Source organism: Hyla sarda, chromosome 6 (genome assembly GCF_029499605.1).
Source record: "Hyla sarda isolate aHylSar1 chromosome 6, aHylSar1.hap1, whole genome shotgun sequence".
Taxonomy (NCBI): Eukaryota; Metazoa; Chordata; class Amphibia; order Anura; family Hylidae; genus Hyla; species Hyla sarda.
In genome coordinates, this window is record NC_079194.1 from 60,212,883 (window position 1) to 60,226,182 (window position 13,300).

Sequence of the window (13,300 nt, forward strand, 5' to 3'; positions counted from 1 at the left end):
TGTCCCCATCTATAGTAGGCATGAATTTGTTTCTCCAGCTTCCATCATCATATTGTTAGAAGTCAAGATGGGATTTTACACCTTGGTCCATTTCTACACTGACAGATGGGGCTTCAGCCTGTTCCTCTTACCCTCTCCCGTTGTCCAGATGCAAGAGGAAGGTCCTGTTTCCAAATTTTTCAAATGTCTCATAGTGATGGCGATCTTGGTTTCCTTTTTGGATTAAATAGAACATTATCCATTACATAAAATTGTAGCTAAATAGTTTTATATGCAGTTATGTTAGGATATATTTCTCATTTTTGAATAATGTTGATTACTGACAGTTCATAGTAAAATTCTTACATCAAATCTGCTGTTGTGCTGGAACTGCTTTAAAGAGTAGCTATCTCTAAATTAAATTTCCCTCTCCCCATCTGTCCCTGACACTAACTACATCTATCCCTGTCTGAATTTCTGCCCAAATCCCCATAAAAATACCTTTGGAAAAACGGCAGCAGGAGCTCAGAGTTGAGCTCTCTGGTGAGGGCAGGAAGTGGGCGGCCCCGGCAGGCGCGACGTCATCTGAAGCCTGGGGGGGGATCTCTTCCGCCCGTCTCCTCTCTCTTTCTTGCAGCTCGCGTGCTGCAATGAATGAAGAAAGGGAGATGCAGGGGGGCGGGGATATAAAAATGTTGCGCGCCGTGCGCACACGGTCGCTGTACTTGCATCTCCCTCTCCTCATTCAAATGAATGCGCTTTTTGGAACACGCTGGGCCTCGCTGGCCGGCCAGCGTTGGTCCGAACGTGCTGAACGTCACGGGAGGGAAAGTAATCCTGAGCCATACAGGGTGACACCTAGTGGACAGGTTTACAAACGTAAAAAAAACCACATAAAACATGATTTTTAAAAAATAAAATATATTAGAATTTTTTTTTTTTTTTACATAATCTATTTAATAATTTTTTTTTTTTTTTTTATGAGAGTACCCATTTAATGGAAGAAATGTAGAGGTCAGCCTCCTGTTCACACCAGGTCAGATGCATTTACTTGTATCTATATATCAATTAACATATTACTGTATTTATTTATAATAGAAGCCAGTGTCAATCTTTTGTAAAGTGTATGCTTGGAAAGAGAGTCTTTACCGACAGGTTAGTGCAGGTGACACTGATGACAGATTTCCTTAAAGGGGTACTCCGGTGGAAAACTTTTCTTTTTTTTAAATCAACTGGTGCCAGAAAGTTAAACAGATTTGTAAATTACTTCTATTAAAAATCTTAATCCTTCTAGTACTTATTAGCTGCTGAATACTACAGAGGAAATTATTTTCTTTTTTGGAACACAGAGCTCTCTGATGACATCCCTGTCCATTTTAAGAACTGTCCAGAGTAGAAGAAAATCCCCATAGCAAACATATGCTGCTCTGGACAGTTCCTAAAATGGACAGAGATGTCAGCAGAGAGCACTGTGGTCGTGAAGTCAGCAGAGAGCTCTGTGTTCCAAAAAGAAAATAATTTCCTCTGTGGTATTCAGCAGCTAATAAGTACTAGAAGAATTAAGATTTTTTAATAGAAGTAATTTACAAATCTGTTTACATTTCTGGCACCAGTTGATTTTGGAAAAAAAAAGTTTTCCATCGGAGTACCCCTTTAAAGTAATTAGACTAGGTTTCCACTTTTTTATGGCACTTTTTTGACAAAAAAGAGTGCAAAAAACTCCACAATGAAAAATGGCAAGTGGGTATAGCGTTTTTCGATTGCCAATGGATTTGCAGCTAATATCGGACCGCCTGGAAACTTAGCCTTAGATTTATATGGCTTAGGGGTTATTCAGGGGTAGTAGTCAGTACTGTCCCCTGGGAACCCTGAATCCCTACAGAAGATTAAAAACGGAATACTGTCTGTAAGTCATCTAATACTAAAAGTATACACAATGGGGGAGATTTATCAAAACCGGTGTAGAGGAAGAGTGGTGCAGTTGCCCATAGCAACCAATCAGATCGCTACTTTCATTTTTAAAGAGGCCTGTGGAAAAGGAAAGCGATCTGATTGGGTGGGCAACTGCACCACTCTTCCTCTACACTGGTTTTGATAAATCTCCCCATATGTCTTCTGCGTTGAGTCTTGTGTTTGTGTTTCTAACTTTAAAGATGTTATAATGTAAGAAAGAGAGAGATGCATCAACAGAAGTGAACAATACAGACTCTTTATTATTCAACCTACCCATGAAAAAGTCCAATACTGAAAGATCGATTAGATCCAGGAGTCTTGTTCCTTCATTGTATGGTGGCGTCACTTTTACTGTTTCACAATACTTGGGGTTCGTCTCCCAGCTAAAGGAGAAATACAATAAAATTATACTGTTCTATTTATAGAATAAAAAATGCACCCAGGTCCCTGTGTCAAGGTCACAGACCAGTTGTCAACCAGCTCACTTGCTTTCCCACTACCTGGAGTGCTACTGGACTATCTATCTATCTATCTATCTATTTTCACTTGAAACTTGAATATGGTGGCGTGAGGTCACCGAAACGTTGTCTGTTGCATCATGGAATAAACCACTCATTTATTCTACTACTGATCGGTGTGCTGCATCTATTTCTTCTACCTATCTATCTATCTATCGATTGATCTATCTCTTAGCTATCTATCTACAAAAAAGAAGTTTGCTGCAGCACACAGGAGTAGAAATTCAAGTGGTTTTATTCCATTCCAAAGCAACGTTTCAGCCGCCCATGCAGCCTTTTTCAAGCTCAAGTGAACAGTGACCATAGGAGATATATAGTATCCAATATATCATTAATTACATCCAATTTATATCAAAAGTGCAATATTACATGTGTACAAGCAGAGATAATGCATAATATACAGTGTATCCCATATAAATACAATATTTGCTTCAATTACATATAAAATTCAAAAGTACATAATGTAATAAATGGGTAATAACCCATAAACAAAGTGCAAGTGAATCATGTGTAGCATAATTAATCACGATTACAGGGAGGAGGTAGGCGGATCCGGTTACATTCACCATCAGCATCGTTAATGTATAAGCACAAAGCATAGCGTGATTGTAAAGCACACGCAAGTCTGCGCGGCTCAATACCCTGTCGCCAGCAGTGCGTCACTCACAGTGCGCACTAACTGGTGCACCTCCAGGACTAAATGGAAGCCAGTGAAGATGGGCCCACATAACAATCATGTGCCTTGTAGTGGTCACATAACCCATGCGCTTGCGCACACAAATATACTAGAGTAACAGCGCCATCTTAAATATGGGCATAAAAAAGGGCAAAGTACATAAAATACAGGGTAGCAAAGGTAAGAAATAAAATATCTAGAATGCCATTGTTGGAAAAGATATATACAGTATGTACAGGCACATTGGACCCACTTACAGAGATCACACCATTCAATCAGTCATGCAGCACATTAACCCCGTGTATCCCATGGGACCACATCCCCCAGCACAACCTGACATCTATAACATGACAGTGTTAAGTCTCCCTTTAACCCTCACGTGGTCAACCTAATGTACCCCAGAAAAAAAAATTGTGAAAACATGTTACAGAGAAAAAGGTCACAAGGTACAAATCATAATAGGCAACTGTGAATCTCATGACAATAGGGGATTATCTCGCATTATAGATTTGGGTGGAGACAGTATAATCTACATTAAGTCCTGATGTTAAATTCTAATGTTAACCCTCCTGGTGGTTTTTTTTTGTTTGGTGATTTTGACCTTGTTTCTGCCAGTAACTTTTCACCTGTTCTTAATTTGAGTGTCTTTGATACATACTGCCAACTAGTCAGGATTTATATAGAGTCTATAGGCAACACCTATGACCAGTTTAAACATCCTAACTAAGAGGCTAACAGACAATTAAATGACACTGCTACATATGTCATCTTGAACAAGGATCCAACTAAAGATATACAACAACGTATCAAGAATATACTTGATGCCTTTCATTCACGTCTCATAGACAAACAACTTATTGATTATTCCGGGAGGGGTTTACTCCGGGAGGGGTTCAGTTACCAGTCGACTTTTTATTTTCGTTGATCAGATTTTACGTCCCTTTGCTGTCCAGTCCAAGTCGTATCTAAGAGACACCTCTGATTTCCTTCAGAAAATTGCAGAAATTGATGTACCTGAAAAAACACTATTATTGCTTCTTAGGATGCGACTAGCCTTTACACCTCCATCTCACATGATGGGGGTGTGGAGGCAGTCAGATCCACAATTGCAGGTTCTTTTTCACCAAATAAGGTTGATTTTGTAATTTCTTTGTTGAACTTGATTCTACGTAACAATAATTTTTTGTTCAATGATGTATATTATCTACAGACCTCGGGCACGGCCATGGGCACCAATGTGGCACCCACCTACGCCAATGTGTTTATGGCCGTGCTCGAGGAACAATTCGTCTGTGTCCCACCACTCCAGCTCTTTCCTGGGGTGGTGGAGATACATAGATGATATTTTGTTGTTCACATTAAAGATGGCAAATTGGTCACTGGTCTATACGTCAAGCCAATGAGGGCCAATCGCGCCATCTCCGCGGGTGAGAAGCTAGAACCAGCTCTGGATACGATGATAGACAACTTGCGTACCAGAGGGTATCCCAAAGCCCTGCTCCAACAAAGTAAAGCTAAGGTTCTCACACTATATAGACATAAATTTATTTATGACAGACAGAAGAACCAGTACATCGAGAATTGCATTTGTTTCAACATATGGTGACCTTTCATTCCGCATTGCCAATGTTTTAAACATTGGAAATTACTCTCACGTAGGTTTCCCCCAAATTAATGAATTTGCCAATCCTCCTCTTTTATCTTATCTTAACACTGGTAACCTGCTAGATAAGTTGGTAAAGTTGGATGTATCTCTGGCAAAACCTTCACAGAAGTACCTTACTGTACGGAACAAGGGGTCTTTCCCCTGTTGCAGATATATAAATTGTGTAAATATGCTCAAAGAATCTACCTTTGTACACCCAACAACTAACCGTGTGTATAATTTGAAACACTATTTAACCTGTTCCTCCGATTTTGTGGTGTATGTCCTGGTGTGCCCATGTCGTCTCCTCTATGTGGGGAGATGACATGGGACTTCAGGACAAGAATCAATCACCACAGGTACACGGTAAGGAAAAAACGGTTAGATTTACCAGTACCTAAACATTTCATCAAAGCTAACCATACTGAGAAAGACTTGAAGTTTGTATTGTTTAACCACATCCTTCCCCTGAAAAGAGGCAGAGATCGAGAGAGTAAATTAAAACGCTGTGAACTTGAATGTATACAGTATATAAACTCCAGTCCTTATGTCTGAAAGAACTTAATGTAGATTATACTGTCTCCACCCAGATCTATAATGCGAGATAATCCCCTATTGTCATGAGATTCCCTGTTGCTTATTATGATTTGTACCTCGTGACCTTTTTCTCTGTAACATGTTTTCACAATTTTCTTTTTTCAGAGATGGGGAGAAGTGTCCGGTTGTCAACTCTCATCTAGAAATTATAGAATTTCAAAATTTTTTGTGCTTTACCCGGAATTTAATAAGAAGCCAGTGAGATTGTGTCTTTTTATTTTGTGTCTTTTTCTATTATGCCCATTTTTATTGCTACACCACTGTAATAAACTATATAAGCATTATGATGCCATCCAATATATCTTTTATGCCAATTTTTTAGGACCCGCACTTGAATGTATGTATGTTTTTGTTGCACCCCCTAGGATGTATTTCCCGTTCCAGGTGTGGTTCCCTCTCCCACCCGGATGACCACTCTGGGGTACAAATTAGCTTGACCCCGTGAGGGTTAAAGGGAGACTCAACACTGTCATGTTATAGATGTAACATTGTGGTGGGGGATGTGGTCCCGCGGGATAAATGGGGTTTATGAGCTGCATGACTCTATAAAGGTGTGATCTAAATGTGTGATCTCTGTAAGCGGGTCCGATGTGCCTATATATATCTTTCCAACAATTCTAGATATTTTATTTCTTACTTATGCTACCCTGTATTTTTTATACTTTGCCCTTTTTTCTGCCCACATTTGAGATGGTGCTGTTACTCTAGTATATTTGTGTGCGCAAGCGCACGGGTCATGTGACCACTACGAGGCACATGATCGTTACGTGGCACATCTTCACTGGCTTCCATATAGTCCTAGAAGTGCGAGTATTGAGCCACGTAGACTTGCGTGCGCTTTACAATCACGCTATTCTTTGTGCTTATACATTAACGATGCTGATAGGTGAGTGTAACCGGATCCACCTACCTCCTCCTCCCTGTAATCATGATTAATTATGCTACACATGATTCACTTGCACTTTGTTTATGGGTTATTACCCATTTATTACATTATGCACTTTTGCACTTTATATGTAATTGAAGCAATGATTGTATTTGTATGGGATACACTATATATGGGATATAATATGTGGGATATTATGCATTATCTCTGCTTGTACACATGTAATATTGCACTTTTGATATTAATTGGATGTAATTAATGATGTATTGGATACTATATATATATGTATATCTCCTATGGTCACTGTTCACTTGTGCTTGAAAAAGGCCGCATGGGCGGCTGAAACGTTGCTATGGAATGTGTTACGCCGAGCGCTCCGGGTCCCCGCTCCTCCCCGGAGCGCTCGCTACACTCTAGTTACTGCAGCGCCCCGGTCACATCCACTGACCGGGTGCGCTGCGATACTGCCTCCAGCCGGGATGCGATTCGCGATGCGGGTGGCGCCCGCTCGCGATGCGCACCCCGGCTCCCGTACCTGACTCGCTCTCCGTCGGTCCTGTCCCGGCGCGCGCGGCCCCGCTCCCTAGGGCGCGCGCGCGCCGGGTCTCTGTGATTTAAAGGGCCACTGCGCCGCTGATTGGCGCAGTGGTTCTAATCAGTGTGTTCACCTGTGCACTCCATATATATACCTCACTTCCCCTGCACTCCCTCGCCGGATCTTGTTGCCCTTGTGCCTAGTGAAAGCGTTCCCTTGTGTGTTCCTAGCCTGTGTTCCAGACCTCCTGCCGTTGCCCCTGACTACGATCCTTGCTGCCTGCCCCGACCTTCTGCTACGTCCGACCTTGCTTCTGTCTACTCCCTTGTACCGCGCCTATCTTCAGCAGTCAGAGAGGTTGAGCCGTTGCTAGTGGATACGACCTGGTCACTACCGCCGCAGCAAGACCATCCCGCTTTGCGGCGGGCTCTGGTGAATACCAGTAGTGACTTAGAACCGATCCACTAGCACGGTCCACGCCAATCCCTCTCTGGCACAGAGGATCCACCTCCTGCCAGCCGGCATCGTGACAGTAGATCCGGCCATGGATCCCGCTGAAGTACCTCTGCCAGATGTCGCTGACCTCACCACGGCGGTCGCCCAGCAGTCACAACAGATAGCGCAACAAGGCCACCAGCTGTCTCAACTGACCGTGATGCTACAGCAGCTACTACCACAGCTTCAGCAATCATCTCCTCCGCCAGCTCCTGCACCTCCTCCGCAGCGAGTGGCCGCTTCAGGCCTACGACTATCCTTGCCGGATAAATTTGATGGGGACTCTAAGTTTTGCCGTGGCTTTCTTTCACAATGTTCCCTGCACTTGGAGATGATGTCGGACCAATTTCCTACTGAAAGGTCTAAGGTGGCTTTCGTAGTCAGCCTTCTGTCTGGAAAAGCTCTGTCATGGGCCACACCGCTCTGGGACCGCAATGACCCCGTCACTGCCTCTGTACACTCCTTCTTCTCGGAAATTCGTAGTGTCTGAGGAACCTGCCCGAGCCTCCTCTGCTGAGACTGCCCTGCTGAACCTGGTCCAGGGTAATTCTTCCGTTGGCGAGTACGCCATACAATTCCGTACTCTTGCTTCTGAACTATCCTGGAATAATGAGGCCCTCTGCGCGACCTTTAAAAAAGGCCTATCCAGCAACATTAAAGATGTTCTGGCCGCACGAGAAATTCCTGCTAATCTACATGAACTCATTCATCTTGCCACTCGCCTTGACATGCGTTTTTCCGAAAGGCGTCAGGAGCTCCGCCAGGATATGGACTTTGTTCGCACGAGGCTTTTTTCTCCCCGGCTCCTCTCTCCTCTGGTCCTCTGCAATCCGTTCCTGTGCCTCCCGCCGTGGAGGCTATGCAAGTTGACCGGTCTCGCCTGACACCTCAAGAGAGGACACGACGCCGCATGGAGAATCTCTGCCTGTACTGTGCCGGTACCGAACACTTCCTGAAGGATTGTCCTATCCGTCCTCCCCGCCTGGAAAGACGCACGCAGACTCCGCACAAAAGTGAGACAGTCCTTGATGTCAACTCTGCTTCTCCACGTCTTACTGTGCCTGTGCGGATATCTGCATCTACCTTCTCCTTCTCTACTATGGCCTTCTTGGATTCCGGATCTGCAGGAAACTTTATTTTGGCCTCTCTCATCAACAGGTTCAACATCCCGGTAACCAGTCTCGCCAGGCCCCTCTACATCAATTGTGTTAACAATGAAAGATTGGACTGTACCATACGTTACCGCACGGAGCCCCTTCTAATGTGCATCGGACCTCATCAAGAAAAAATTGAGTTCTTGGTCCTCCCCAATTGCACTTCCGAAATTCTCCTTGGACTACCGTGGCTCCAACGCCATTCCCCAACCCTGGATTGGTCCACGGGGGAGATCAAGAGCTGGGGTATCTCTTGTTTCAAGGACTGCCTTAAACCGGTTCCCAGTACTCCCTGCCGTGACCCTGTGGTTCCCCCTGTAACCGGTCTCCCTAAGGCCTATATGGACTTTGCTGATGTGTTTTGCAAAAAACAAGCTGAGACTCTACCTCCTCACAGGCCTTATGACTGTCCTATTGACCTCCTCCCGGGCACTACTCCACACCGGGGCAGAATTTATCCTCTGTCCGCCCCAGAGACTCTTGCTATGTCTGAGTACATCCAGGAAAATTTAAAAAAGGGGTTTATCCGCAAATCCTCCTCTCCTGCCGGAGCTGGATTTTTCTTTGTGTCCAAAAAAGATGGCTCCCTACGTCCTTGCATTGACTACCGCGGTCTTAATAAAATCACGGTAAAGAACCGCTACCCTCTACCTCTTATCTCTGAACTCTTTGATCGCCTCCAAGGTGCCCACATCTTTACCAAACTGGACTTAAGAGGTGCTTATAATCTCATCCGCATCAGGGAGGGGGATGAATGGAAAACGGCATTTAACACTAGAGATGGACACTTTGAGTATCTGGTCATGCCCTTTGGCCTGTGCAACGCCCCTGCCGTCTTCCAAGACTTTGTTAATGAAATTTTTCGTGATCTCTTATATTCCTGTGTTGTTGTGTATCTGGACGATATTCTGATTTTTTCTGCCAACCTAGAAGAACACCGCCAGCATGTCCGCATGGTTCTTCAGAGACTTCGTGACAATCAACTTTATGCCAAAATGGAGAAATGTCTGTTTGAATGTCAATCTCTTCCTTTCCTAGGATACTTGGTCTCTGGCCAGGGACTACAAATGGATCCAGACAAACTCTCTGCCGTCTTAGATTGGCCACTCCCCTCCGGACTCCGTGCTATCCAACGTTTTTTGGGGTTTGCCAATTATTACAGACAATTTATTCCACATTTTTCCACCATTGTGGCTCCTATCGTGGCTTTAACCAAGAAGAATGCCAATCCTAAGTCCTGGCCTCCTCAAGCGGAAGACGCCTTTAAACGGCTCAAGTCGGCCTTTTCTTCTGCTCCCGTGCTCTCCAGACCTGACCCATCTAAACCCTTCCTATTGGAGGTTGATGCCTCCTCAGTAGGAGCTGGAGCGGTTCTTCTACAAAAAAATTCTTCCGGGCATGCTGTTACCTGTGGTTTTTTTTCTAGGACCTTCTCTCCGGCGGAGAGGAACTACTCCATCGGGGATCGAGAGCTACTGGCCATTAAATTAGCACTTAAGGAATGGAGGCATCTGTTGGAGGGATCTAAATTTCCAGTTATTATTTACACCGATCACAAGAATCTCTCCTATCTCCAGTCTGCCCAACGGCTGAATCCTCGCCAGGCCAGGTGGTCTCTGTTCTTTGCCCGGTTTAATTTTGAAATTCACTTTCGCCCTGCCGATAAGAACATCAGGGCCGATGCCCTCTCTCGTTCCTCGGATGCCTCGGAAGTAGAGCTCTCTCCGCAACACATCATTCCTCCTGACTGCCTGATCTCCACTTCTCCAGCCTCCATCAGGCAAACTCCTCCAGGGAAGACCTTCGTCTCTCCACGCCAACGCCTCGGAATCCTCAAATGGGGTCACTCCTCCCATCTCGCAGGCCATGCGGGCATCAAGAAATCCGTGCAACTCATCTCTCGTTTCTATTGGTGGCCGACTCTGGAGACGGATGTTGTTGATTTTGTGCGGGCCTGCACTGTCTGTGCCCGGGACAAGACTCCTCGCCAGAAGCCTGCTGGTCTCCTTCACGCTCTGCCTGTCCCCGAACAGCCTTGGTCTCTGATTGGTATGGACTTTATTACAGACTTACCCCCATCCCGTGGCAACACTGTTGTTTGGGTGGTCGTTGATCGATTTTCCAAGATGGCACATTTTATTCCTCTTCCTGGTCTTCCTTCAGCGCCTCAGTTGGCAAAACAATTTTTTGTACACATTTTTCGTCTTCACGGGTTGCCCACGCAGATCGTCTCGGATAGAGGCGTCCAATTCGTGTCAAAATTCTGGAGGGCTCTCTGTAAACAACTCAAGATTAAATTAAACTTTTCTTCTGCTTATCATCCTCAATCCAATGGGCAAGTAGAAAGAATTAACCAGGTCCTGGGTGATTATTTACAGCATTTTGTTTCCTCCCGCCAGGATGACTGGGCAGATCTTCTACCATGGGCCGAATTCTCGTATAACTTCAGAGTCTCTGAATCTTCTTCCAAATCCCCATTTTTCGTGGTGTACGGCCGTCACCCTCTTCCCCCCCTCCCTACTCCCTTGCCCTCTGGCTTGCCCGCTGTGGATGAAATAACTCGTGATCTTTCCACCATATGGAAAGAGACCCAAAATTCTCTCTTACAGGCTTCATCACGCATGAAGAAGTTTGCTGATAAGAAAAGAAGAGCTCCCCCCATTTTTTCTCCCGGAGACAAGGTATGGCTCTCCGCTAAATATGTCCGCTTCCGTGTTCCCAGCTACAAATTGGGACCACGCTATCTTGGTCCTTTCAAAGTTTTGTGCCAGATTAATCCTGTCTCTTACAAACTTCTTCTTCCTCCTTCTCTTCGTATTCCTAATGCCTTTCATGTCTCTCTTCTTAAACCACTCATCCTCAACCGTTTCTCTCCTAAACTTATTTCTCCCACTCCTGTCTCCGGTTCTTCGGACATCTTTCCTGTAAAGGAGATACTGGCCTCCAAAAAGGTCAGAGGGAAAACCTTTTTTCTGGTTGACTGGGAGGGCTGTGGTCCTGAAGAGAGATCCTGGGAACCTGAGGACAATATCTTAGATAAAAGTCTGGTCCTCAGGTTCTCAGGCTCAAAGAAGAGGGGGAGACCCAAGGGGGGGGGGGGTACTGTTACGCCGAGCACTCCGGGTCCCCGCTCCTCCCCGGAGCGCTCGCTACACTCTCGTTACTGCAGCGCCCCGGTCACATCCACTGACCGGGTGCGCTGCGATACTGCCTCCAGCCGGGATGCGATTCGCGATGCGGGTGGCGCCCGCTCGCGATGCGCACCCCGGCTCCCGTACCTGACTCGCTCTCCGTCGGTCCTGTCCCGGCGCGCGCGGCCCCGCTCCCTAGGGCGCGCGCGCGCCGGGTCTCTGCGATTTAAAGGGCCACTGCGCCGCTGATTGGCGCAGTGGTTCTAATCAGTGTGTTCACCTGTGCACTCCATATATATACCTCACTTCCCCTGCACTCCCTCGCCGGATCTTGTTGCCCTTGTGCCTAGTGAAAGCGTTCCCTTGTGTGTTCCTAGCCTGTGTTCCAGACCTCCTGCCGTTGCCCCTGACTACGATCCTTGCTGCCTGCCCCGACCTTCTGCTACGTCCGACCTTGCTTCTGTCTACTCCCTTGTACCGCGCCTATCTTCAGCAGTCAGAGAGGTTGAGCCGTTGCTAGTGGATACGACCTGGTCACTACCGCCGCAGCAAGACCATCCCGCTTTGCGGCGGGCTCTGGTGAATACCAGTAGTGACTTAGAACCGATCCACTAGCACGGTCCACGCCAATCCCTCTCTGGCACAGAGGATCCACCTCCTGCCAGCCGGCATCGTGACAGAATGGAATAAAACCACTTGAATTTCTTCTCCTGTGTGCTGGAGCAAACTTCTTTTTTGTGGGTATCTGTGAGCTCCTGACCTGGGCTCTTCCTGCTGCTCTGCACCAAAAACTTTTTACTTATACTGATGTGCTGCTCAACCTGGACTTTTGTTTATCTATATATCTATCTATCTCATATCTGTCTATCTATCCATGACTGTGACCGTGTCATTAAGCCAGCCGACAAGGGTGGTGCGGTCGTCGTCATGGCCAGGGAACAATATATTAGAGAGGCACGACGACAACTTGTTGATGAGTCAGTTTATGAGTGTCTATCAGGGGATCCAAAATTTGCGATTGAAAACAAGATTAAAAGAGTGATTGAGATGGGTCTTAGTGCTGGACTTATTGATGAAGAGGTTCAAAAGTTTTGGAGTGGTGGCGATACATAGACGACATATTCTTGATTTGGACTAGTGAACTGATGCAATTATTGTCTTTTTAGGATTGCCTTAACAGCAGGGACCCTGACATTCGTTTTACACTTACCCACTTGACTGAATCTGCAAGCTTTTTTGATGTACTTGTGACAGTATAGAATGGATGTTTGACCACATATCTATATTCTAAAAAGACTGACTGACTGTAACATATTGTTAAAATTTGACAGCTGCCACCCTAGACCCATGGTGAACTCCTTGCCCTACAGCCAAATGCTGAGGGCAGAGAGGATCATTGATACTAGTGAAAAATTGGAAAAAGCACTTGATAGGATGGTGACAAATTTCAGGGAGAGGGGTTACTCTTTGAAACTGGTTGAGAAACAGAGATTCAGAATCAGTACACAGGATAGAGGTTTAACTGTTGGACGTGGGCGACAACAGGATAATTTGGACCTCCCGGTATCCAAACATTTCACGGAAATGAATCACAGTGAAAAGGACTTTAGATTTATGGTGGTAGACCACATCCCACCCATGAAACGGTAGGGGGATAGGCAAGGTTGCCTTAAAAGGTGTGAATTAAAATGAATTTATAATCTTAATACGCTGAAACCATCAGGTTTAAAT

The 13,300-nt window shown here is 45.5% G+C and overlaps 1 protein-coding gene across 2 annotated transcripts in view; it reads right to left on the bottom strand.

Annotated features, from left to right (window-relative positions):
- LOC130277535 (extracellular serine/threonine protein kinase FAM20C-like) overlaps positions 1 to 13,300 on the bottom strand; it is a 57,818-nt gene that overhangs the window by 16,693 nt on the left and 27,825 nt on the right. For both annotated transcript variants that reach the window (XM_056528213.1, XM_056528214.1), the window contains exons 7-8: positions 2,206 to 2,315; positions 132 to 213 (exon numbers count right to left, since the gene is read on the bottom strand). In XM_056528213.1, the coding sequence (XP_056384188.1) occupies positions 132 to 213; positions 2,206 to 2,315 (192 nt within the window). The remainder of the gene's footprint in view (positions 1 to 131; positions 214 to 2,205; positions 2,316 to 13,300) is intronic.